This window comes from Zootoca vivipara, chromosome 1 (assembly GCF_963506605.1).
Source record: "Zootoca vivipara chromosome 1, rZooViv1.1, whole genome shotgun sequence".
NCBI lineage: Eukaryota > Metazoa > Chordata > Lepidosauria > Squamata > Lacertidae > Zootoca > Zootoca vivipara.
Window position 1 is genome coordinate 30,814,731 of NC_083276.1, and position 27,390 is coordinate 30,842,120.

At 46.5% G+C, this 27,390-nt stretch overlaps 1 protein-coding gene across 1 annotated transcript; it reads right to left on the minus strand.

Annotated features, from left to right (window-relative positions):
• Positions 1-44: 44 nt before the first annotated feature.
• On the minus strand, positions 45-26,422 carry LOC118081979 (acetyl-coenzyme A synthetase 2-like, mitochondrial). The gene is made up of 14 exons (XM_035108663.2): positions 25,866-26,422; positions 23,825-23,921; positions 22,742-22,941; positions 21,723-21,898; positions 19,879-20,031; positions 10,624-10,771; positions 9,160-9,297; positions 8,570-8,662; positions 7,726-7,838; positions 6,821-6,947; positions 5,748-5,875; positions 4,871-4,934; positions 3,110-3,231; positions 45-1,583 (listed from the first exon to the last, which is right to left on the minus strand). The coding sequence occupies exons 1-14, from the start codon at positions 26,167-26,169 to the stop codon at positions 1,407-1,409; spliced, it is 2,040 nt and encodes a 679-aa protein (XP_034964554.2). The 5' UTR covers positions 26,170-26,422; the 3' UTR covers positions 45-1,406.
• Between the last annotated feature and the right edge of the window lie 968 nt (positions 26,423-27,390).

The window sequence follows — 27,390 nt, forward strand, 5'->3', positions numbered from 1 at the left end:
AGGCTTCCTCAACCTCAGCCCTCCAGATGTTTTTGGCCTACAACTCCCATGATCCCTAGCTAGCAGGACCAGTGGTCAGGGATGATGGGAATTATAGTCCCAAAACACCTGGAGGGCTGAGGTTGAGGAAGCCTGGTGTACTTCCTCCACATCTTTAGTTTCCATGGAGGGTCAGCATTTGAACCAGCAGAGCAGGCATGTAATTGACAAGGCTGCAATACATTCAGCAATATTACATGCAGTAATTAATATCTGCAGCTGAGGCAGGTGTCCAGACGGACCTCACTGAAGTGTCTCACTGAGACAGGTGGAAATGCACATGTGTAGTTTCAGCCACTGATTAAAGACCAGAGCTGCTCTGGATACAGCTGTCTAGCAGGGAATCTGTGGGCTAATGCCAACTGCAAGGGCTACTTTCTTTGGATTGATTTGGATTTTTTATTGGATTAGAATAATAAAAGGGAAGAGTGACATGAAAGACAAAGCTTGAAAACGTGTGTGTTTGTCCTATATTGTTTTGAAGTCCAGAATCTGGAATAAGTCACGGTAAGGCCCCGGATCTGCACAGAATCCAATTATTATGTATAAAGGTAAAGGGTAAAGGGGTCCCTGACCATCAGGTCCAGTCGTGTCCGACTCTGGGGTTGCGGCGGTGATCTTGCTCTATAGGCCGAGGGTGCCAACGTTTGTCCGCAGACAGCTTCCGGGTCATGTGGCTAGCATGACAAAGCTGCTTCTGGCGAACCAGAGCAGCGCACGGAAACGCCGTTTACCTTCCCGCCGGAGCGGTCCCTCTTTATCTACTTGCACTTTGATGTGCTTTCGAACTGCTAGGTTGGCAGGAGCTGGGACCGAGCAACAGGAGCTCACCCCGTTGCAGGGATTCGAACTGCCAACCTTCTGATCAGCAAGCCCTAGACTCTGTGGTTTAACTCTGCACAGAATCCAATTATTCTGTATACTTTTCTCTATTCATACATCCGTACTGCCTCCTCCCCTCTCCTTTTAACTACCTGCCCAATAAATGCTTCAAGTGGCGAAAGCCGAGAGTTTCCCCCCTCTCAGAATCTGGAGTAAAGTAGACTTGCAGGTCTGTTCCAGTGTGAATTTTCTTTATAACTTGAAGTTTATTTAGTTTGGAGATTCTTCACTGCAGACTTTCACTGCAAAAAAAGTAAATTCCCAACTTTCTTCTACAATACATAAGCCTTGGAACCCATACACAGCTGGGAGTCTGAGGGAGGGAGGGAAGAGACTTTGTATCCAGCCTTAATCAGCACAATCTTTCCCAGTCTTGGAAAATGATGTTTTTTCTGATGGCTGCTTTGGAATTATTTCATTCACAGTGGAATCGCTGCTGCTTGCAAAATATTCTCTTTCTGAGGCTTCTTGAGAGAGCATTTGAGCTACCGCCCCTGCTGTTGCTTCTGAATCTGCTTGTGTCCCTCAATGATGTCTTTCACCACCTCATGATCATCCAAGGTTGTCAGATCTCCCAGCTCATCTGCTTTGTTTTCTACAATCTTCTTCAAAACTCGCCTCATAATCTTCCCTGAGCGAGTCTTGGGCAGACGTTGAGTGACCTGAACCAGAAAACGAGGGTTAGAGCAAGGCTAGGAAGTGTAAATTGCTGACATTAACCTGAGAAAGTGAAATATACTCATATATCACACACACACACACGTACACATTGCGTCTGGAACTCTGCTGCAGCCATGCTCCTCCCACTATGAATTGTTCCTCAAGGAAATCCCTCAACCCTCATTGCCCTTAGGAAGGAATCCAGCGATTTGGCCAGCTCATAGAAGGCAGTACAGTCGTAACTTGGATCCCAACGCCCTGGAACTCGGACGTTTTGGTTCCCAAACGCTGCAAACCCGGAAGTGATTGTTCTGGTTTACATCTGATGGGGCTTCCATGGCTTCTGATTGGCTGCAGGAGCTTCCTGCAGCCAATCAGAAGCCACAGTTCGGTTTTCGAACATTTTGGAAGTCGAACGGACTTCCAGAACGGATTCTGTTTGACTTCTAAGGTACAGTGGTCCCTCAACTTACGAATTACTCGACATCTGAAGTTTTTGACTTATGAACGGGACAAATGGCCGCATGCTTACGAATTTTTCTACATCTGAACGGAAACCGTTGGCGGTTTTAAATGCGGTTTCCTCGACTTACAAATTTTTCTGAATATTTTTTTTTCCTATGGGAATCCGCTTTTCGACCTACGAATGTGCATTCGGAACGGATTAAGTTCGTAAGTCGAGGGACCACTGTACGACTATTTGGAACTGAGGCAAATTAGGCTTTTAGAAGCTATCATGCTATGTGTCAGAGTGAGCCCAGGCTAGTGCAGTGCCAGGCTTAAGACTGGAAAGATCCAGAGTCAAATCTCCACTCACCCATGAACCATCCTTGGCCAGCCACTATCTCCAAGCATAAACATAGCACAAGGTGGTTGTGAGAATTAAAGGGGATGGGGAGAGAGAATTCAATAAATATCCATGTCACCCTAAGGTCCTAAGAGGAAGGGTGTGATATAAATTCAAGTATATGTAGTAAAACGTGCTCAAGGCAGTCTACACACATGTATTTGTTCTCATAAAATGAACAAATGAAGGGAACAGATGCACCCTAAAGGCACTCTTGGAACCCACAAGATCCTTAATATGGTTATTGCTGCTGTGCTACAATGTTCTAAGGAAACCAACAGTGAGAATAGAAGGATCTGAATACTTTAGCCCATTAAAAAAATTTAGAAATATTACTGCAGTGGTTATACAGCTAGTTTGTATGCTTTTTACCTTAGATCCTGCCCCAACCTGGATTCAACTAACTCGTCCCGCTAGTGGAAGCCTGCACAACGGCTTCTGTTAGTGCAACAGGGCTCACCCCCTCCTCCCCACTGCACATGCACACCCAAATTGGCTCGGGTGGTCGGGGCAGCCCCAATAACTGCACAGGGGGCTGAGAAGTGGGGGGTTGTTCCTCCTGGGAAGCTGAAATGTGTGCGCTGATTGAATAATCACCTTAAATCCCTCCCTGAACATGCAGCACTATGTAGCACAAAGTGATGGAAATGTGCAGAAGAGGAAAATAGCTCAGATTGTTACCTGAATATATTCCGGTGCTGCATACTTTGCAATTTCTTTTGAGATGAGCCCTCGAAGCTCAGAGGCCAGGCTCTCTTGAGAGAGATTAGAGACCTCCTTCAGCACAATGAATGCATAGGCACCTGTGGAAAGAGGAAGCCAGGAGCAGGATGCACCATCAGCAAGCGTAGAGGTGCCTGCCAAAGCAGACTGCCGCTTCTACTCCTGTCATAACCCTCTGCCATCTCTTGGTGTCAGTAAAATGGAAACGAAGAGCCCCTTCGGGTGTTACTTTTTGCGGCATGGCACCTGCCAAGCAGCTGCTGCTCATGTAGTGAAGGTAATGTCATAAACTCTACACTCCAATTTCCGGGGGGAGAAGTTTCAATGTGGATTCACGTGGCCGGGAGCTTCAGCAATTACTTACATGCCAAAGTAAGAAGCATGCTGCAAGGAGGCTTCAATATGCAATCCCATGCACCCTTTTATTTGGTTTTGTGACACTTTTAATTGCTGACCCAGTCTCTTTTGTTGATTTGTCTCATGTGATTTAAAATACACACACACACACATTTATATATATATATATATATATATATATATATATATATATATATATATATATGCACTGTGAGTGATGCATTTGCATTTTGTCTTGTGAACCACGCTGAGATCTTCAGATGAAGGGCAGTTTATAAAGTTAATACAGGGGAATTCCCACTTATGCAAGGTTTCTGTTCCAGGCCACTTGTGTGCATCACCAGGACGCATGCAAGCAGAGATTGCTGCCTCATTCCTACTCTGCCCCATTCCACCCCCTTTCAGTGCCGTTTTGAGCATGTATGTTAGCAGGAGCACGTGTGCTGATCGTGCACAAGAGGGCAGATGCTTGTAATAATAAAAATAAATAAATAAATACATAGATGAATAATAAAAAGAAGAGTGGGGTATAATTATCTTCCTTATTTATTTTTATTTATTATTTTGTGCTGTAAAAAAAAAGTTTAGGCTTGTGCTACAAGATCAATTTGACGGTCTTATGTGCTCCGTATAATAAAATAGACCTCTGTGGATATGCAGGTGAAAGTCTGGGAACTTTGGGCTACATTCTTTTCCTCTGTTCTCGCCATCCTTCCCTAGCCCACAGCATGTCTTTTCAACAGCTGGCCTCTGTCACTTCTCCCTGTCAAGGCTTGAATAAACTGGATCAGTGGTTCCCAAACTCCCCCCCCCCATGGACCACTTGAAAATTACGTAGGGCTTTGGCAGATCACTCCCCCCCCCTTTTTCCCCCTGCCTGTTGCAGCCATTGTAACGTGCGGTGCTAGAAGCTGTGTGATTTTTAATTGCTTTTATTTATTATATGTTGTCTTGTTTTGCAACTTGAATTCCAAATAGAATTCAAGCTGCAGTACAGTAAAATACAGTATAAGAAATAAAAAAGGCCATATAAATTGCAACAAGAGCCGTATGAATTTTTAATACAATGGTGTGTAGTCGCCCATCTTCCACCACAAATCCACAGCCATGCCACGGAATGCTTGAATGTTCACAGACCACTGGTGGCCCCCTGTGCCCACAGGCTTGGAACCCCAGGAATAGATATAAGCAGGCACTCACTCCAGCTACCATTAGAAGTTCCCGTGTGGATGCTGTGAGTGAGATCCTTCTCGTTGCTCCTGTTTACCCTTCCCATTAATGCAGTAAACGTGCAAAGAAAAATCCCACTGGAGATCCACTCAAGGGGGTGCAAGCATTAGCAGCTAGACTTGAATTACTCACCTTCTCCTTTGATCTTGTGAGGAAATCCAATCACAGCTGATTCTGCCACTGCCCCGTGCTTATTCTGAAACACAGGCAGGTCTGAAGGTAAGATTCACTTAAAGGCTCCTGACAGGGTAAAAGGCTGTGATAAGCCCAGTTCCCACTTTACTATTTATCACTGTTAATACAGATAAGATACACCAGTTGTAAAAAGGGACCAAGTACCACCTCTGAATGTTTACGCTATAGGACAAAAATATAGGGTAAGTCAGAAAGAATATTAAGCTGAAGATGCTCTCAAGTAAAGAATGCTACCAGGGAATGATGTACTGGGTGAGATGACATCTTCAGAAAATAAATGTGGTCCGAGAGAAGCAATCATGGGTATACTTTGGTAACTAACAATGCTGTGGCATCTCTTCTGAAGTCTTGTAGTTCAGGACCTTTTCTTCTAATCCCATTTTAGCAGAACACTAAAGTCTCCCTGAGGTGACTTCAGTAAATTATTAGTTGAGCCATTTGAGATTCCAGCACCTGCTGAATTCTGTGAGTAGAAATCACAAATTCTGCAACTGGGATTCGCTGTTTAGTTTACCAAATAAATAAAAATGGAGACATTCATTTACATCCTTCTGGTTACCAAATTTGTTTTGCCTTCTCAATTATTGTCATCCCCTCCCTGCCTTGCTCAGAATCAGTGCTGGAGGAGTACTGGCGAAGTAAAAGGATTGGCAAGTCATCATACGACTTGCATGTGTCAGTCCTGCAGCAGCTAGTGGCAGGTGCCGGCTCATAGCACATGCCCATTTCCTTAGGCTGCTGCTAAGACATGGCAGAGACAACTGTGACAACTGCGAGACCTTGAAAACTCTATAGACGTGACACAATTTCTTACCACAACGTCTTCTATCTCAGCCGTGCCCAGCCTGTGACCACTGATGTTGATGACATCATCCAGGCGGCCTGTCAACTGGTAGTATCCCTTGCTTGTCCGATACGCTCCATCCCCAGTGAAAAAATATCCTAGGAGGATTAAAACAAGACAACATTTTCACTTCTAACGTGCTGAAGGCAATAGATTTTAAAGTAGCTTGGGGGATCCTGGGGTTCTTCCATGGGGAGAGAAGCTTCACGGAAAGACAGCTTGTTCTTCATGACAGAGCTTCTATTGCAATGTGCAGCTAGAGGTACATGTTCAGTGTGTTCTCTAATCGCTTTCACAAGGGGACAGCGAGAGGCCCTCTACCCCTGCCAGGATCCAGATCAGGCCCCAAGTACCTGCTATTCACTTCTAAAAACTTGTTCAGGCAATTGCTGTTTGGGTGAATGGTGCCGTGTCCTTAGTTTGACTAAGAAGTTGTACCCCAGCTGTCAGGGGATTGTTGCGGCTACTCTCAAGTAAGGACGCTCCAGGCTGCTCTGTCTTTAAGAGCTTTATTGTGCATATTATTTACAGTGCAGAGACATCAGAAAACATGACTGCCTAGTCTGATTCAGAACCCGGCAATGGCGCTTGTCTGCTCTTGCACCAGCATAATAGTCTGGGAACCCCAAAACGCCGCCCCCTTGCCCTACGTTTGGGTGCATGACCTTACGTGGGCGCCGGAAGGGGCTGCGTGCCTTCTCCCGTCCTTTGGCTGGAGCATTGCAGAGGCTCCAACACCTCGCTGCGCTGTCCTTCCTCCTCTGGCCAGCTGGGTTGGTGCCGAGGCTCTGACATGTCTTGGAGCCCCCTCTCCATTCCTCATTCCCTCCTCCTGACCCGCTGCTCGCGCTGTCGCTGGGCGAAGTGCTGGTCAGGATGACTGGGGGAGGGTCCCTGTAGGGAGTCCCCCTGAGACCAGCTTTCTCTGGTTCCACAAACCTCTTGAATACATATGCTCTAAATCTAATGAATCCCTTCTTTTAACCCGTGGCAATAACCCTTCACTGCTCTGCTTTCCTCTTTCCCTCTCTACAATTCTGTACCTGGGTAAGGCGTCAGGTAGGTCTCCACGAACCTCTGGTGGTCATTGAAAATGGTCCTGGCAATGCCTGGCCATGCCTGAGAAATGCAAAGAGCTCCAGAGACATCATTCTGTGTTAAGACTTTCCCCTTAAAAACAAGAAATATGGGGTTCTCTTAAAAAAATGAATTAATTAATTACAATGTGATGTATTCTGCACATCTAGCTCATGCTGTGCAACCAAGGAAGTAGCTTGTAATTCAGCATTCCAGGGGTTTTGTTTTAAAAGCAAACCTCTATGTCTGTGGACAAAACATCTAGAGACACCTCCACAAAAATATACTTCTTATAACAAGATTTGGGTTTTCTCGTTGCAGAGTGTGAATCTTCTTTGGCACTGGAGCCTAGTTATCAATTTCGCTTATTCCATGGTAATTCTCTAATATTTTAAAATTATTGGGCCTTTGCTAGTTCATTGATTCAAATTAGCCACATGTGTTTCCTCTTCAGTTCAACCCTAGCTTCTATTCAGTGGCCATGATTGTAACAAATAATACAGAAACTGCCTTGGCATAAATGATCAGAGAGTAGCCCATCCTAAATCCCCAAAAGGATGCAAGAAATCGGGAGGAGAGATTGTGCAGAGCATCTCTCAAAGGAGGAAAATCTGTAGGTAAGAAAAGCTTGACGGTAGATTCCTGATCTCAAATTCTGCGTGATCCTTCCAAAAATCTTGACCTACAAGCCACATTAGACTGAGATTCTTGCTAATGTGTGTGTGTTAGTTTTTAATATCGACTGCTGTTTACATGATTGAGAATTTATATAAAAGTGGATGATAGATAGATAGATAGATAGATAGATAGATAGATAGATAGATAGATAGATAGATAGATAGATAGATAGACAGACAGGATTAAAATTTACTTTGTCATCCAAAAGGGAAGGTTTGATGCCAAAGAATGGTCTCATGGCCATGGCTGGAAGGATCTCATCACCTGGATTTGAAGGTCGAGGAGTAATACAGATGCCTCCTGTTTCTAAACAAAACAAAACAAAACTTCAACACCCTTGAAATCTGGTCAGCAAGAGAATGCTAACAAGAAAACATTTCTACTTTGTATGATCTCCAGTTCTTTGTATGTAAAAGGCAAATATGCTTTTCCTGTGTTAAGAATGTCAAGAAAGGCCTGAGCCACTGGTCTTCATAAGGAGCATGGAGAGAAGACAAGTTTCTTTCATTCATTTTATTTATTTATTTATTCATTCATTCATTCATTCATTCATTATGAATGAATGAATGAATGATTTTCAGGTTTATACATTTCAATAATTTTACAGTCATTTTAACATTTTGAAACTTGACTTCCTTCCCCCTCTTTCTGCAGTTCCTTAAATTTATTTTTAATATTTTCTGCATATCCAAATTAACTTAATTTGTTCATTTATTCATCTACTTTAAATATATACTCCTATGAAACTGCAGGCTATTACTGTACAACAATCCTGCCACTGTTCATATCTGTTTACAATTTGTAAATATTCAATAAACCATTTCCATCCTTTTAAAACATGTTTGCTATCTTGATTTTGTATTTTTCCAGTAAGTTTTGCTATTTCTGCATATTCCATAAGTTTTTGTATCCATTCTTCTTTTACTGGGACAAGTTTATTGATTGATTGAATGCATCCTTTTGTGCAAATAACTGAAACTGCATGGGTTCTCTTCAGATCCTACTTAACAAGTTGTGTAAAATGATAGTCTTCCTACCTGTCTGCCACCAGGTATCAACCACAGGGCACCGTCCATCTCCAACCACTTTGAAGTACCACTCCCATGCTTCTGTGTTGATAGGTTCTCCCACTGCAAGAGGAAGAAAAGAAACAAACAGCTTGTAAGAAAGAAGCGCCTGCAAGCTTTAGACCTCACAACACCCTGTCCAATGGAATAAATTAAATCTCTTGTCAGCCAGCCCTTTTTGCATTCCCTTATATATTCTCTGTGAAGCAGCAGTAGTATATAAATATATTTGGATCTGTCTGATCATTTCCACATTCCACCCAGCGGAGCTGTTGTGTAATTTTAGGCTCTGGCCTTGAAGAGTCTTGGGTGAGGAGCTCTTTTGATGGCCATGTGGATTACTGCAGGTACTTCAAAGTGTGATAAGCCAGCTCCGACGTGTTTGGGGGCCCTCCTACTCAAGTCTGCCTTGGACTTCTGCCCCAAAGTCCTGACCTGATGACACCACAGATTCCATCAATCCACCTCCTGCGAAATATTGGACCAAATTTGTAAACTCGGTTATTCTTTTATGTGGCTTTGCCATGAATAGGAGTGCAAAGATCCAGTGCAATAGCTACCTGATCCAAGGGTTTTGAGCGAAGATCTGTCATATTTCTTTACCCAATCATCCCCGTATCTAAGCAGTAGGCGAATAGCTGTAGGGGCTCCATAGAACTGATTTATCTTTAACCTCTCCACAGTTTCCCAATAACGTCCTGAAATAAAAATATGAAACCAGTTACCTCAGGAAGTCATCGTTATCCCCTGTGTTTGAATTAGCTATGCTTTGTTGTATTTTTCAAGCACATGAAGCCAAACTTGACATGAACGAGCATCATTCTAAATGGGCCAATTGGCCTCCCTTTAACTTGACAACCTCTTCTTTATTTAATCCATGATCCTTGGGCTGCATGCAGCCCCCACTATCTAGTTCTCCCTATCTAAGTCCCTCACTGTGATACCAAATGGCTTTTTTGGTCCTCCATGCCCCTCCATTAATTAAAATAAATAAATTGTTCAGTTTTTGTTTTACTGACAGCTCCAACTGTTCACTGTGACCCACCTAAAAATAATTCCTAAAAAAAATACCACAGAAGCTTTTATTCATTTAATTTAAAAATTGACCACTCCCATGGTTTGGGGACACATGGGCAAGTGAGCAGACAGGCTGTTGGGAAATTCCATTCCACCTTTAGTGCAGACATGGAACTGTTGCGTGTCACATGTCTGTTTACATACCAGCACAGATTGCTGGGAACTTCCGTTGTGTATAGCTTTTGCTTTCGTGACTCTCTCTGAGGAGACGAAGGAGAGACATGTTTTCTTTGTCCTGATTAATGCTTAATAAATCTGCTTGTTATTGTGCTTTCACAAGCTTCCTCACGCCGCTTCTGTTCGCACAGCGCACTCTGCTAATATAGTGTATTCAGATTTTTGAAGTCTGGGTCGCTGGTTTACATCGCACCAGAGATCGGGGGAATCGTCCAGCATGTTGGCTGGAAGGGCATGATCCAGCTGGGGGCTAGCCAGCTGGCCTCTTGACCCCCTTTGGATGCTGACACAGGCTACTCAGGTGAGGCAGAGGCAAGGAGGAATCTGGTGAAGAAGAGGGAACAGGAGGACAGAGATGCAGGTGGATTGCCCAGGCAAGTGGCCCAGGTGAGCCACAGAGGGCTTTTTTGGAGTGTTGTTGTAAAGGGAGCAGATTGTCCAAATGTAAAGGGTGGGGGAAGTGTTGGCAACGGGGTGAGGCTTGGCAGGGCAAGGAGGGCAAGCAAGGTTGGTGAGGGAAGGAAGCTAGGATGCAACCTTTGGTAGTATATGTATGCAGAGTGACTCATGACTCCTTTTTCTCACGAATGAAACGGAGCAAAAAAATTCACAACACCTTGATTAATGTATTTATTGCCAAGGGTAGAGCTAAGAAGTGGGGTTTTACAAAGGCAACTTCACTTTAAGGCAACAGCTGGCCATCCCTTCCATACATTAACAGCCTTGTCCATAGGCATTAATTGTGCCTACTGTTTAGTTTAGTTTTTTACCTGGATTAGGGTACACTGGAGTGCTCTCAAAAAGGACTGTAGTTCCTCCGTTGCACAAAGGGCCATATACCACATAGCTGTGCCCTGTGATCCAGCCAATGTCTGCCATGCAGCCAAAGACATCTCCATCATGGTAGTCAAACACATACTGCAGGAAAGCAAGCGATGTAAGAAATGAGAACAACTTCCTCTCCACCCAGCAAGTTTACATAACATCTATTGGGTAGAAGTTATCTATAGTTGGGTGAAATATACTCGGAGTCAAGAGTGAATTTCATGCTCTTTATTCAGCTCATAGTCATCAAGGAGGAGAAGAGAAGACGAATGGCTCTTTTCCCCAAACCATCTGCTTATATACATTATTTACACAATGGGCCTTGCGTGATTGGCTACTTCAGGGCTACACCTGTGGGCCAATTATATTATGGATTGACTTCTGCCTGCAGCCTGATTGGCTGCTCCTACAGGCCAATCAGGTAGCAGATTCACTTCTGCCAGCCGCCTGATTGGCTGCTCCAGCAGACCAATCAGGTTGCGGATTCACTTCCACCTGGAGTTGGATTGGGTAGCTCCCGCTGATTCTGAATCCTATTGTTCTAGGATTCAGCTCAGTACATAACACCCCTCCCCTCTAAGTTCCAGTCCTGCCCGGGAAGTTGCATTCGTAGTCCCCAAGGTCTGCTGGCCGCCTCCGTGTGCGTTGTGGCCTGGGGTGTTCCTTGGTCAGGGGTTCTGGTTCTGGCTCGTGTTCCGAGGCTGCTGGCTGTGCCAGGGCTGTCTGGTCTGGCGCCACTGAACCACTAGGTTGTAGCTCTGGTTCCGGTGTCCTTCCAGCCTCGGGGCGCCCCTCTGTGCCTACTGCTTCTGCTTCCCCTGCCCACCCCTCTCGCTCTACAGGCCTCACTGCCCTGCTGTCCCCTTGGGACCCCTCTGTCCCGCTCTCCTCCCGGGTTCCTCCTGGGAATCGTCGTCGTAGCTGGTCGCAGTGGCGGCGCCAACATTGCCCCCCTTCCGTTAGTACCTCGTACGACACGGGACCGGTCACCTTGGTGACTGTGGCGGGTACCCATGCTGGGCCTGCCCCAAAATTCTTTGCATACACTGGGTCCTGGGCCACAAATGTCCGGGGGTTCCTGCCTTTCCCCACCACTACCTCATCCTGAGCTCTGTCGGGGTGAAGTCGGTCCAGTCTAGTTGCAAGGCGCCGGCCCATTAGTAATTCAGCTGGGCTCCGGCCCGTCGTTGTGCTTGGGGTGCTGTGCTGTGCTAGAAGAAATGCGGCAAGGCGGTATTCCCAGTCCCCTTGTGTCATGCGGCGGAGGCTGTCCTTGGTGGTCCGCACCATGCGCTCCGCTTGGCCATTGGTGGCAGGGTGGAATGGTGCTGAGCGGATGTGGCGGATGGCGTTCTGCGCTGTGAAGGTCTGGAACTCCTCTGACGTGAATGCGGTTCCATTGTCCGAGACGAGGGTGTCAGGGAGCCCGTGGGTCGCAAACAGCTTACGTAGTACCCGGATGGCTGCCGCCGTAGAAGTGGATGGTACCAGTGCGACCTCCAGCCATTTGGTGTAGGAATCCACCACTATGAAGAATGTTTTTCCCTGGAAGGGGCCAGCGAAGTCCACGTGCAAGCGTGACCATGGATGTCGGGCGGACTCCCAGGGCTGGACTGGGGCCCTTGGGGGATCCGGGCGGGATTCTTGGCAGGTCTGGCAGTGTTGGACCCAGGCCTCTATCTCTCTGTCAATCCCCGGCCACCACACATAACTCCTGGCAAGGGCCTTCATCCTCACTACCCCTGGGTGTGTCTCGTGTAGGGCTGTGAGGACCCTTTTGCGGAGGGGCTGGGGAACAACAACCCTGCTTCCCCATAACAGGCACCCCTTGTGGGCCGACAGTTCATGTTTGCGGTTTGTGTAGCCAGCGAATTCTGGCCCGGGGCTGCTGCTGGGCCATCCTCGCCACACCCAGTCCAGGACCCGGGAGATGACCCTATCTTTTGTGGAATGGTGCGCAACTTCTTGTGCCTGAATGGGTCGGTCGGGAAGCAGCTCCAGGGTCATAACCTCTTGCGCAGGCGCTGGGTCGGGGCCTGTTTCTGGTAGTGGTAGCCTGCTGAGGGCGTCTGCGTGGCCCATCGCCTTCCCAGGGCGGTGGATTAGTGCATACTGGTAGCCGGCAAGGAAAATTGACCACCTGAGGACACGTGGAGACAACACTTGGGGGGTCTGCTTCTCAGGGGCAAACAGGCCAAGCAACGGCTTGTGGTCAGTCACTATGGTAAAGGGCCGCCCGTACAAGAAATCATGGAATTTTTTTACGCCCTTCACGATTGCCAGACCCTCCTTGTCAATCTGTGAGTAGTTTCGTTCGGCTGCAGCAAGCGTCTGGGAGAAGTATGCCACCGGCACCTCTCTTCCATCCGGGAGTTGGTGTCCCAGGACAGCGCCGATGCCATAGGGAGAGGCGTCGCATGCCAGCACCACTGGCAGCCTCTCGTCGAAGTGTGCTAAGACCGAGTTCGAGACGAGCAAGTCCTTGACTGCCTGGAATGCGGCCCTTTGTCGCTGGCCCCACGCCCAAGGGGCCCTTTTATCTAGGAGTCTGTGTAGGGGCTCCGCTACCGCTGCCTTATGGGGAAGGAAGGCATGGTAAAAGTTCAATAGTCCCAAGAATGACTGAAGTTCGGGCTTGCTCTTGGGCGCTGGGGCCTCACAGATGGCCCGTACCTTGTCACCGGTTGGATGGACCCCTTCTGCGTCCACCTTAAATCCCAGAAAGTCCACCTGCGGCACTCCCAGTAAACACTTTTCCCGCTTCACCTTGAGGCCCGCCGTCTGGAAACGGTGCAGGACGGAGCGGAGGCGGTCCTCAAATTCCTCTGGTGTGGGCCCGGCGATCAGTACATCATCGAAGAAGGGGGTGACGCCAGGAATCCCTTTAAGGAGAGAGTCCATTAGATTCTGGAATATGCCTGGTGCCACGCTAACGCCAAATTGCAGCCGCTTAACTCTGAATGCCCCTCTGTGCGTCACAATCGTCTGAGCCTCTGCTGTGGCTTCGTCCACAGGCAACTGTTGATACGCTTGGGCCAAGTCCAGTTTGCCAAAGATTTTTGACCCAGCCAGGGTGGCGAGGACATGGCTGACCACTGGCACTGGGTATGCATGGGCCGTGAGAGCCTTGTTTATGGTGCATTTGTAGTCTGCACAGATGCGGACCGAACCGTTAGGCTTGACGGGTGTGACAATTGGAGTTTCCCAGGGGGCGTTGGGCACCGGCTCCAGCACTCCTTGCTCCACGAGCCGGTCCAATTCCTCGTCTATGCGGGGTTTCAGGGCGAACGGGACCCGGCGGGCCTTGTGCCTGATGGGTCGTACAGCGGGGTCCAGCTGTAGGGCAATGGGGGGTCCTGTATATCGTCCCAATGCCCCATCGAAAACCCCTGGAAACTCTTTGCATATGGCGTCCACGTCCACTTGTAAGCTAGTGCGGTTCACCCCGGTAACGGCTAGCCCCAGAGGTCCAAACCATGCCAGTCCCAGTAAGCTAACGTAGGGGCCCTTAACTACCAGCAAGTCCAATTGTTGCTTTCGCCCTCGATATTGCACCCTGAAGGTCCCCACCCCCATAGTAGGGACCTTACGTTTCTGGAAGTCCCGGAGGGTGAATGGGGCCGGCCTTAGTTTGGGACCCCCATTAGGGCACAGTTCCCTTAATGTTCGGGCCGAGATTATGGATAGAGTTGAACCCGTGTCCAGCTCCATGCGGCATGGGGCTCCCTCTATCTGTACCTCTATATAAATTTTCTCTGTGCTGGGATGGGGCAACTGGAATACCTGGTAGTCCGTGATCTCCGTCGAGTTGCCTTGGTGCATGGTGCCGTGTGACCTGGGGCTCCTGGGTCGGTCATCTGATGCTTGTCGACGGGTGAGTCGAGCCCGACACACCCGGGCGATGTGTCCCAATTTTCTGCACTGCCTGCACTCTGCGTTGCGGAAACGACAGGTCCTCCTCTCGTGGTTCTCCCCGCAGCTTGCACAGTTCCCTCCTTCTCGTCGAGGCTGCTGTGGTGTGTGTGCTGCTTGAGTGCGCCGCTGTACTCGGTGTACTTCCTCCCTGTCAGATTCGGATTCGTCGGTGAGGTCTTCGTGGTAGACCCTCGGTTGGGATGGCGGGGCCGGTCGTGCCTCTTGCGTTGACCTCTCGGCGGCTTCGGTTGCCAGGGCTTCCTCCAGAGCAATCTGGAACGTGAGGTCTTTTTTGGCGTAGAGGCGTCGTTGCAACATCTCGTCCCTCAGGCCACCGACGAGGCGGTCACGAAGCATGTTCTCCAATTCTGAGAAGTTGCATAACCGGGCGGCTTGGCGGAGGGAGGTCACAAACCCAGTTATGGTTTCCCCCGGGGCTTGCCGCTTTGCGTAGAAGGCATTTCGGCAAGCTACCACCGAGGGCTGTGGTGAGAAGTGCTCCTTCAGCCGTTCCATTATTGTTTTGTAAGAGACGGTAGCAACATCTCTAGGTGCAAGGAGAGCCCGGGCGATTTCAAACGTCTCCTCTCCACAGACGCTGAAGAATGTCGCCCTCTTCATGGCATCGTTGGTGACTTCTTTCGCTTGCAGGAGGAAGTTGAAACGGGCGGCGTACCCTTCCCAGTCTCCTGATGCTGGTTTGAATGGCGAGAAGCTGCTGTCGGTTGCCATTCTGGGTTCCTTGGGTCCTGGAGCTGAAGCCTGGATGCACGGTGCGATGCAGCGGTGCAGCAGGTGGCGGTGCTGCGGTGCAGTGCGTGGTGGCGGTCAGCTCAGCAGAATCCCACCTTCGTCGCCAGTGAAATATACTCGGAGTCAAGAGTGAATTTCATGCTCTTTATTCAGCTCATAGTCATCAAGGAGGAGAAGAGAAGACGAATGGCTCTTTTCCCCAAACCATCTGCTTATATACATTATTTACACAATGGGCCTTGCGTGATTGGCTACTTCAGGGCTACACCTGTGGGCCAATTATATTATGGATTGACTTCTGCCTGCAGCCTGATTGGCTGCTCCTACAGGCCAATCAGGTAGCAGATTCACTTCTGCCAGCCGCCTGATTGGCTGCTCCAGCAGACCAATCAGGTTGCGGATTCACTTCCACCTGGAGTTGGATTGGGTAGCTCCCGCTGATTCTGAATCCTATTGTTCTAGGATTCAGCTCAGTACATAACACCGGGGTACTGTTTTCGTGCTGGAAAACTTGCCAACATTCATACTTCCTGTTTTTCTTCCCTTTAATATCTCTGGCCAGACATGTTTAGAGTAAAACAAACTTTTCTAATACGGTGTCAAGAGACAGATACTTCTATTTAAAAAGCATTGTGTGAACAAGTCCAATGGGAAACAATGTCATGGAACAACAAAATGGAAAGACCAAATGTTTGGGTGCAGTGGTGTTCATAGCAATGATCAATCTCAGTAGTGGTAAAAGTGGCATAGCCTGCTGGCCATGCTTGTTTTATCCAGAGTTGTAACACCCTCACTGCTTTAAAATGATCCGACCCAGTGCCGGATTTACGTATAAGCTAAACAAGCTTAGGGCCTCACTTTCTTGGGGGCTCCCCCCAAAAATAAAGAAAAAACAACTAGATGTACATTTCCAAAATATAAGATAAAAGCAAATAAAATAAAACCTACATACAGCAACAGTGTTTTGTGTTTTCTAGGTTCCTTTGATGTAAGTCATGGGCCCCGCCTGCTAGCCTGCTCCCTAAAATATCACTGGTTTGCTCATTTCTATATATAGGGTGCCTGCAGTCTAAATCAACTAACCCCTGTGTTGCAAACTGCAGACTAAAGACAACAGCGGCAACACGTAGACCGAAGAACGATAAATAATAAGGGCATAAATCTATATCTTTGTGTATATCTTTATAAGTTGCAGCAAAGCGATATTCAAGAGTACAGCCCATATAGTATCAAAATGAAATTCATCCAGTGATATAATCATTTGAATAGCTTAGCGATATCTGTCGATGCAAATCATAGCAAATAATAAGACCGTGATCTGGATAATGACACTGTTTCGACGTGGTCTTCTTCAGTGTTCAACTCAGAAATGTATACAGTCAACTTCTAAGGAGCAGTGGTCATAAAACTGTGTAACCACAGCAAACTGGCTCTATCAACAGCAGGGTTGGACAACACTGTCTTCGAGCCTAATTAGGCCTGACATAGGTCCCAAACTGGCTCATGAGGCCATTTGCATGGGGCCTCTATAAAGGTGACTGCAACCTTAACGTCACATTCCGGATTGTTCCTTGGCAAGGGAGGTTTGCTGTAACCAACAATCATCATTTCAGAGCTTGTTGCAATTTCTGTTGCTCAGTCCCCTGGCTATAAATGTGGCTGACTTTTTAATACTGCCCTGGAGCAAAATAGAGCTATAGCATATTCAGCAACAACTGGGCTGCATGGCTGATGATCCACTTGGCAAAACTTATTTTTACTGGGTCCATTTCTTGTTGTTTCACTTCCTGCCTTCTTTTAAACCAGATCATTATCAAATGCATCCTCTCTGGGTTTTTTTTTGTTTGTTTTTTGGCTGTTGTTTCTGCAGCTGTTATGCAAAACAATACCCTGTGCCCTCTCCCCTCCCCACTCTCTGAGCTTATTGTTTTGGGGTTGCTGTAGCAATGTCATCCTCCTGGTGACAGATGAGGATTCCAAAAGAGCAGATTTGAGGAGTGTGGGTCAGCATGTTTGCAATGAAAACGTGCCATTCTCTGGGTTGCTTCATTATGAAGACACCACCGAGAAAGAAGCAGAAATCCACTGCAATCCGATCTTGTGGTTTTCAAAGGCATTTGGAAGCTCTGTGACCAATATTCCACCTTTTTTTGTTTTTCCTTTCCAGGAAAATGTAGGTTTGGGCACCACACATTTGAACACTGGATGAATGCTTAATCCTTTCCCTGTGAGCCATTTTTCTGAGCAAAACTATTCCCCTCTGATTTATGAGAACCTGCCAGTGCAGAAGCAGCTGGGGAGGGGGGATTTTCTTTGCAATAAAAGGTAAAGGGACCCCTGACCATTAGGTCCAGTCGTGACCGACTCTGGGGTTGCAGCGCTCATCTCGCTTTATTGGCTGAGGGATCCGGCATACAGCTTCCGGGTCATGTGGCCAGCATGACAAAGCCGCTTCTGGCAAACAAGAGCAGCACACGGAAACACCGTTTACCTTCCCGCTGTACCTATTTATCTACTTGCACTTTGATGTGCTTTTGAACGGCTAGGTTGGCAGGAACTGGGACCGAGCAATGGGAGCTCACCCCGTGACAGGGATTCGAACTGCCAAGCTTCTGATCAGCAAGCCCTAGGCTCTGTGGTTTAACCTACAGCGCCACCCGCATCCCAACTTCTTTGCAATAGTAGCCTATGAAAAAAGGGTTAAGTATTTCTTCCCCAGCACAGCTCCTGAAATCAAATTTATAGCCGCTAATGTCTGCATTTCCTTTTAAAAATAATACATTAGGAGATGGATAAAACAAATCACAGAGTAGCCTCAAAGTGACATATTGCACAGATGCCTTCTCCTATGTCCTGTGCCAAAGAATTGCCGCTAGAAGTGGGAAAATGTAACTTCTGATGATGAATTCACTTGATTCTTAATCTGAACTGACCATATTTACTCAGAATTAAATCCCATTATCGGTTATATTAATCTGTAAACCTGGGATCAGGCTTCCAGAGAAAGGCTAGACTCCTATGCACACTTACTTTGGAATAGGCCCCACTGAATACAGTGAGAATGACTTTTGATAGAGATGTCTAGGTCTGGTCTATACTTTTGCAATTCTCTAACACTGACCTGACAGTAGGCTCCCATTGCAGTGGGATTTAGAGTGCATCTGTAATGGGGGCTTAATACTGCAAACAGGCCGTTGTTTAGAGTGTGGTGCTGATAATGCCAAGGTTGCAGGTTTGATCCCCAAATTGGACAGCTGCATATTCCTGCATTGCTGGTAGTTGGACTAGATGATCCTTGGGGTCCCTTCCAACTCTGCAATTCTATGATGCTATGATTCTAATTGCAAACAAGTCATTGGCAACCTTTATAAAAACTTACTAGATTTTCCCTAGAAAGGGTAACTCTACAATCTGGATAATTGTTCAATTGTTTGCTTTAGGTGGGGTTGTACTGCCCCTGAAAGAGCACATTTGTAGCCTGAGGATGCTCCTGACTCCATCTTTGTCCCTGGAGGCCCAGGTGACCTCAGTGGCTAGGAGTGCCTTTTACCAGCTTTCACTGGTAAAACAGATATGGCTGTTTCTGGACCATGAAATCCTGACCACTGACATTGGTAATCTCCAGGCAGGATTACTGCAATGCACTCCTTGTGGGGCTCTCCCTTGAGGTTGGTCCAGAAGCTGTAGCTGGTGGAAAATGCAAGAGCTTAACTGCTCTTTGGGCAGGATATCACCAACACGTTACCCTACTGTTGAAATAAATCAGGCGTCCCCAAACTGCGGCCCTCCAGATGTTTTGGCCTACAACTCCCACGATCCCTAGCTAACAGGACCAGTGGTTGGGGAAGGTGGGAATTGTAGTCCAAAACATCTGGAGGGCCGAAGTTTGGGGATGCCTGAAATAAATGCATTGGCTGACCGGGCTACTGTAAGCTCAAGGTGTATAAAGTCCTATACAGATACATGAAATGTTGCCTCAATCCTTATATACCTGAGTCAATCATTGTGAGGGCTGCCTATATACCAACTTCTTAGGAGGTCCACACCACACCATATAAGAACGGAGTCTTTAGTGTTATGGCACCTACCCTTTGGAAATCCATCCCCTTCAACATTAGACAGGTAATGTCTGTTGCCTTTTTGGCACCTACTGAAGACTTTCATCATCCAAGAAGCCTTTTAAGCATAGCTCTTTCCCAGCCTGCATCTGTACCGAAATTGGTTTGAGCTCTGTAAGCCAAATAAACACATCCCCCAAAGCGTCTACACAGCTTTCATTGTGGTGAGACACCAGTTTTAATTAAGGCTGCTCGCTGTGCCTGGCTTTGGGTCTGCTGTCACCTTAGTTGCTGACGAGCCTGTGACCAGCCCAGAACCTCCCTTAGTGAGGAGTAAATTATAGCCGGCAGCTCCTGCACGGCTCTCTGGTAGCAGATGCATTGAATGAAATCTGACATGGCAGGTTAGCAGGGTTTAATTGTCCTCTGTGAAGTTGCGGGATCTCTCTGCCCTGTACATTTGTGCGTACTTACCTTGTGCGTGACGGCAGCGTACAGCAAATAACCTGCCTGGGTGTGGACCAGTCCTTTGGGTTTCCCAGTACTTCCTGAAGTGTAGAGAAGGAACAGCAAATCTTCACTCTCCAAGGCAGCAGGCTCACAGGTCACGTCCTCCTTCATCATCTCCTGTCACAGGAAGCAGAGAAGCTCTCTCAGTAGGCTCTCTTCACAGCCCCCAGGCCTCCTTCACTTCCCCCTGCGCCAAGGGCCAAATTAATAAGGAAGTTTAGTGGGACTGGGCCCACCTTTTCCACACACACATCCCCACTGCCCCAAGCTTTCTGGGGTTTTTTTAAGCACATCTCAAATTCTCATGAATGAAGAAAGAAGCTTGACAGTATATTAGCTCCACAAGTATAGCCTCCATCGCTCCTACTGATATGGGTAGGAACATAGGAAGCTGCCTCATGTAGTCAGACCATTGGGCCATTGTCTACACACTAACTGGCCGGATGCTCTGCCACTAAGCTATGGCGCATCCCCATAAAAATGATGAAAATAGACCCCATGTCTTCTATATGTGTTATGTACTGAGCTGAATCATAGAACAATAGGATCCAGAATCAGCAGTCTGATTGGTCCGCAGGAGCCACCCAATCCAACTCCAGGTGGAAGTGAATCCGCAACCTGATTGGCCTGCAGGATCAGCCAATCAGGCTGCTGGCAGAAGTCAACCCACAAACTGATTGGCCCACAGGTGTAGCCCTGAAGTAGCCAATCACGCAAAGCCCATTGTGTAAATAATGTATATAAGCAGATGGTTTGGGGAAAAGGGCATTCTTCTCTTCTTCTCCTTGATGACTACGAGCTGAATAAAGAGCATGAAATTCACTCTCGACTCCGAGTATATTTCAATATGCTTTTTGAAAGCAGATGTTATTGCAACTTACATACTGTATTTAGCATCTTGTCTAGTTTGACACTACCACACAATTTCTACCTTATTGTTCTATTTCTGAAAAAACAAATGGAGCTTCTCTTGGGGGGGGCGGGGAATTTTAATCAGGTAACTGTGCAAGCAGGATTAAATACCCCTCCCCTATTGCTAAAATCTCACTCCAAAGGGTGAAGCTGCTATTGGCACCCTTTTTTAAAAAAAAGTTGATTATCCTAATGCAGATTCCTACAGATTCCTCTTCCTCTTCCTCAATAACATCTCAGTAATGGATATGAAAAGGCTTAAATAGTGGGTCCCCCCCCCAGATGTTTGACAGCAGCTTTAGAAATGTATTATATGTAGGAACCATCAGTCATGGAGCCCCTGCTCACATGTCTGCCAGTAAGATATATGAGCTCATGAGAGGCAGGGCCTTTTGTGTGCTGGTCCCATCCTCACAGAATGCTCTTCCATAGCAGGTTTACCGGGCTCCCTTCCTTACTATACTTAAATGGGCCTTAAATATTTCAGTCTGGTTTTCTATTACATATTCTACCGTTTTAGTTTTCACTGTTACTGATATCCTAATATGTATTTCATTTTAATGTTGATGTTTCAGCTAATTGAATCTTAGAAATATACCTTACTTTTTATTTTATTTTTTTGTAAACTGCTTTGAGAAGGTTGAGAATATTTTCAGGGCAGCATTAAAACATTTTAAATAAACGAATGTATGAAATTGCAGGTGAGCACTGCGAATGGCCACTCCCACCATGCTGTTATGTGCTGGCGGGAGGGAGGAGAAGAAGAAGAGAGGCATGAGAGGAGCACGTGGCCCGAGTGCTTATGTATGGCTTATGCCATGGCATACATAAACTATGGCTTATGGAGCCAACAATGTTGTTCAAATACAGCCTATGAGTGGGGTATTGGTTCTCACCTCCTCCAGCAGTAGATCCAGGCCTGACATGGGCACCTTCTTATCAGTCCTCCTTGAAACAAAAACACGCTTCACATTTGGACACAATTCGACAGCCTGGTCCACTGTCTGCTTTAGCTCAACCAACTTGCCCCCTCGCAAGCCTTGGTTGACTGTGATCACAGTTTCAGACTGAGCTGGAGAAGGTGAAAGAAAACAATACAGATGCAACATACTGTACCCTTTCCCCCTGCATGGGACACGGGTAGCGCTGTGGTATAAACCACGGAGCCTCTTGGGCTTGCCAATCAGAAGGTTGGCAGTTCGAATCCCTGCGACGGGGTGAGCTCCTGTTGCTCTGTCCCAGTTCCTGCCAATCTAGCAGTTCGAAAGCATGCCAGTGCAAGGAGATAAATAGGTACCACTGCGGCAGGAAGGTAAATGGCGTTTACATGGACTCTAGTTTCCGTCATTGCGCCAGAAGTGGTTTAACCCTGCTGGTCACATGACCCAGAATGAAAGTAAGATAAGCACCACAACCCCATAGTTGCCTTTGATTGGACTTAATTGTCCAGGGGTCCTTTACCCTTTTTTTAACCCTTTCCCCCCAGCTCAAGCACTTCATATACAGGGGGTGAATTCCTTCTTCTAGAAAATCCCTTCCTGATGCAGGTAGGGATTTCTTCACAAATGTGCTTTGTTATAAAATAATTCCACAGCCTGCCATGAGCTCTGCAGTGCTGTTGGGATCAGGCTTGGGTTGGGAGATTCCAATGCAGGAGAAGGGAGGGAAAGAGTGTCATGATTAAAATGATTATTTATTTTTTTAAGACACCCGTTACCATACTTTTTTTTCCATCAAGACTGGAGGATGCACCACTCTAATAAATAAGGACTTTTGGTAGGAGAACATTTACGGCATAAATATTTGCATATAAATCACTATTTCTGCATGCTCAGTTGGTCCCTGAGGCTGTACATATAGTAAAAGAAAAATGAAGAAAAGGACATGTACAGTCCTCAGCGAGGGAGACTCTTACCATCATGGATCCTGTCAGCCAATGCAACGGAACTGAATCCAGCAAATACCACTGTGTGTATTGCTCCAATTCGGGCACAGGCTAACATACTTGCCACAGCCATCGGACACGGGGGCATGTAAATGGTGACTCGGTCACCTTTCTTCACACCATGTCGCTTCAAGGTGTTCCCAAGGCGGCATGTCATCTCTAGCAATTCTCTGTCCAAAGAAAACACCTGGCTGTTTAGATACCCTCTTTAAAAAAAACACAAAAACAAACCCACCAGTCTCTTCTGAATCATGTTAAGGACAATAACTATAGAGCACCCCATTGATGACCTTTAGCACTGACTCCCTTGTATCTTCCATCAAAAGTAAGAGGAATAAGAAAGATCTGGAAGGCTAATGCCATACTGGGCTAGAGGAAATTTTTTCTTCTTGGTATAAAACAGGAGTAGCCCTGCTCTGATGGCAGCTGGAGTCCAGCAACATCTGGAGGGCCACAGGTTGCCCATCTCTTTATATACTGAAATTTGAGGTCTGATATTAAGACACAGAAGGGGACGCGGGTGGCGCTGTGGGTTAAACCACAGAGCCTAGGGCTTGCTGATCTGAAGGTCGGCGGTTCGAATCCCTGTGACGGGGTGAGCTCCCGTTGCTTGGTCCCAGCTCCTGCCAACCTAGCAGTTCGAAAGCATGTCAAAATGCAAGTAGATAAATAGGAACCGCTACAGCGGGAAGGTAAACGGCGTTTCCGTGTGCTGCTCTGGTTTGCCAGAAGTGGCTTTGTCATGCTGGCCACATGACCTGGAAGCTGTACTCCGGCTCCCTCGGCCAATAATGCGAGATGAGCGCACAACCCCAGAGTCGGTCACGACTGGACCTAATGGTCAGGGGTCCCTTTACCTTTATTAAGACACAGAACAGCATTGCAACTTGCAGGCTGAGCTTAACGGTTTGGAATGGGAACTATGAACTGACTGCATTGTGGCATTTTCTCCAGGTGAATGATGTCCACACATATTAGAAAACCGAATAGTTTTTAAATGCAGCTCCACCCACCCCACCCCCCGCCTGGGTGCGCAAAAAGGCAAGCAATTACCTGTATGTAATCCGTTCCTCTTGCCCAGGCTCATCTTTCTCCCAGATCAGGGCAACTTTATTGGGGGCTTTGTGGACATGCCTATCCAAACAGTTGACTAAAAGAGAAGATGCTCATTATGGCATGCTCAGGTGCCTGCAGTTTATCCAATGTTATGGAGAAATTGGATAGTAAATAATAATAATAATAATAATAATAATAATAATAATAATAATAATAATAATAGTGTCATTATTGCCCCAGGCACTCTGAGTGGTTTCCTTCATACACAAAAGCATAATAAATATTATTAACACCTAAAAGTACTGGAATTATCAATATTAAGTATTCGCATAAATGTACAAGAACAGACTGGCCACCATCAGATTGCTGAGTGATAATTTTGCAGCTGATTTGTAACAATTTGTACAGTAGATTGTGCAGGTAGCACTTGCCTGCTGTCAACTACGCTGCCTAAGGTCAATTGCACAACCTATTATCAATATGCAGAAGTCAAAGCTGTACATCCCAAGTTAATTATTTGCACAGCCCAAAACACATCAGTTGCACAAGCTTTGTAGATTGTACATCCTGTAATAGATTAGCTGTACAGCTTGTATTATTTCGTTTCACAACTCATACTACATTAGTTGCTCATTTTGCCCATCTGAAATTGTAGTGGAAAGTAAGGTTCAGTGCCACCAGGCCATTACATTTCAAATATGTTTCTGTTTACTAGACACTTGGATTCATTTCTTAATCCCCAGTCTCTCTATAGCAGTTATTAAGACAATGAACACAGCTGAATAATCAGCTATTTGGTACAACGTGAGACACTTTGGCGCTCAGCAAATCATAGATAGCGTTCCACAGTTTATGTTAATCGTGGTGTGGGTCACTGCTCACCAAGTCTCCATTTCTGCCACTTTACAACCTCCTTTTTCTTAGTTATTTTAAACATATATATTCTACCCTTCAACAGAGCCAGTGTGGTATAATGTTTAGAGTGTTGGACTAGGACGTGGGAGACGATTGTCAGTCAGGATATAGAATCGCACCTGGGTACTTGATATGGGACCAGGCTAGACTCTTTTTGTAAGCTGCTTTGAGGGTTTTATTCTTTAAAAAAAACAATTAAGCGGAATATAAATTTAATGAAATAAATAAATAATAGATTGTGTGGCAACTCAAAGGAACAGAAAGATGGCGGCGGCAATATCTTGTCCCAGAAGAATTCTTAATCAAAGATGTGGCCAATGGTTGCACCCTAAATCTTTGAACGCTAAAATGGAAAATATTTGGTGTATATCAATAGGCAAAAGAAGAGGCACATACTTGAACAAATAAACAATTTTATCCATTAGTGCACTTTGGGAAGCCAGATATTTCCCACCACACATTTCGCACAGTGTGTTCCACATGTTTGCATGCTGCTTCCACTCATTATTTGATTATATTGTGGTTCTCTTCTAGTCAGTCTGAGCCCCCCTGGAGTCAAATTTGGTGTGACCGGAATGTGGAAGTTCAAACCCCAGCATGTTAAACTTGCAGGGTGCAAAAACCAGGCACACTGCAAGAAGTTTTGGACAGAACTTTTATCCCAAAGTCAGTAGATTATGATCTAATCTATAAGAAATAAAATAATTCCCAGATCTGGCACAAAGCAACAAGGCAATGAATCTCACCTTAAGGCCTGCCATTGTTTTTCTGTACATCATATTATTATTGCCACATTTATTTTTATCCTATTCTTTCCCCAAAGAGGCCAGGACAGCATGGGTAGCTTCTCCCATTTTCTTCTCACGGCAACCCTGCGGGGTAAGCCAGTCTGATAAATGGTAGCTAGTCCATGGCTACCCAACGTGAGCTTCACGGTTGAGGAGGGATTCGAACGCACATCACAGCTCCATGCAATGCCCCCGGCCCCACCAGCTTCCTTCGAGTGTTTTGCCACCTTGAACGGAATGTTTATACTGGATAATGAAAAAGGATCAAGTCTATGGAAGTTAGAATTTTCCCCCCTACAGGCAGGGGGGGGGAGAACAGCAGGTTTTCTCCTTACCTGCTACATTCAGCTGCCCTCCAAGGAACCAGGACAGGTGGCCCTGCTGCAGGTTACAGTTACTGACAGAATGAAAAGGATTGATCCACAGAAGCCGGCTTCTACCTAGTGCTCCCCAGAATGCATCTGTTTGTTCCACAGACACCTGGTACAACCCGTGGTGGTCCCTTGGTCCAGGAAAAGAGGTGGCCTCCGGCATGTATGCAGTGAGAGCCCCTTTGCTCCATGCTCTGAATTTGTAAGAGGACAATTTGCCTCCTGGGGCAATTTCTGCGAAACAATTTCTAGCAAACAGCCAGGCCATGATCCTGGGGTGCAAGAGAAACTGCCCCTGCCCCTAAGCCAAGGCAAGCTTCTTCTTCTCTAAGCATAAATCCTAGTTTGGAAAAATGTGGCGTCTTTCACCCCCTGCCACCGAGAGATGTAGGCTCATTCGCTCCTCTTCGACCACCAAACTGTAAATCCACATTGAGAAAGAGAGCTCAACAGAGTGCTCCGCTCTCTTCCTGAAAAAGAACCAACCAACCACACATCTACTGCTCCTCTTCCAAAGAAAAATATGCAAAGGAAATTCAATCTCTTTTAAGGGAGGAGTAGGGGGTGGGCTTTAGGAATGTCCAACTGGAATAACCCTCATGCTAATCTGAATCTCCAACTACGGTACTGTACTCTGCAATAGATACGGGGTCATGGGTGTGTGTGTGTGGATAATCTGCTTGTGAAATACAGCATGCACTGGGGTATGTAACATGTAGATTGCAGTGTGCCAGTTCATGATAAAAGAAAGAGGAGGCCCCTAGCCCAGTATATTCCTTACACTCCTGCACTTGCTTTTCCAGCACAAACATTAAAGACACCGGCAGATGTAGTTCCTCTGCTGCAATAGCTTTTGTGCTGTGTTCTTCCAGGAAATCCAGGGGTTTATTGGAAATTTGTCACAGTTTTCTCAGTGACAAGACCAATAACAGCAGGCATGTTTCCCTGAATGATAGTTTGCCTACAACCACCGAACATCCCCTGCAATGTGTTGGATGTTCTTTCTGGGGCAAGTGGCACAACAGTGAACAGGCCCACTGCTCCGATATGAACAATCATGTGACCTACGACAGTTCCTACGATCCCTTGTGCAGGAGATCCACAGAAGATGGGCAGGGATTCCTTGCCAGATGTAGAAAAGGGTTCCCTGGCTCTAGAAAGTATGAAAGTCACCACTCTTAACTGTTGCCATTCCAGCAGTTATATTTGTATCTTTGCTACAGGCTTCTTCTTTTTCCTCATGTACAGGCAACAACCGATTTACACTCAGGTTATGTTCCTGGACCCTGCACCCGTTCCACCTCCACCCCATTATGCCCCCTTTCCCTGCCATTTCCAGGTTGCCGTGATGCGCGCATGTGCGGTTGCGCTTAAATCAGATGTGCATACTCTTTTTTTTCTCATGTGCTTTTTTTTTTTTGCCCCATTCTGCTTTCTCCATATCCTGTAGTAAACTGCTGATAATTTTAGAGTTATTCTGCAGGCATAT

Excerpts from the sequence above, each read along its gene's own strand:
- LOC118081979 (XM_035108663.2), bottom strand. The coding sequence starts at position 26,169 with ATGGCCTGGCTGTTTGCTAGAAATTGTTTCGCAGAAATTGCCCCAGGA. Across the intron at positions 22,942-23,824 it reads GAGGAACGGATTACATACAG|AGAATTGCTAGAGATGACAT; the intron begins GTAATTGCTTGC and ends TTCTTTGGACAG. Across the intron at positions 5,876-6,820 it reads CTACCTGACGCCTTACCCAG|GATATTTTTTCACTGGGGAT; the intron begins GTACAGAATTGT and ends TAATCCTCCTAG.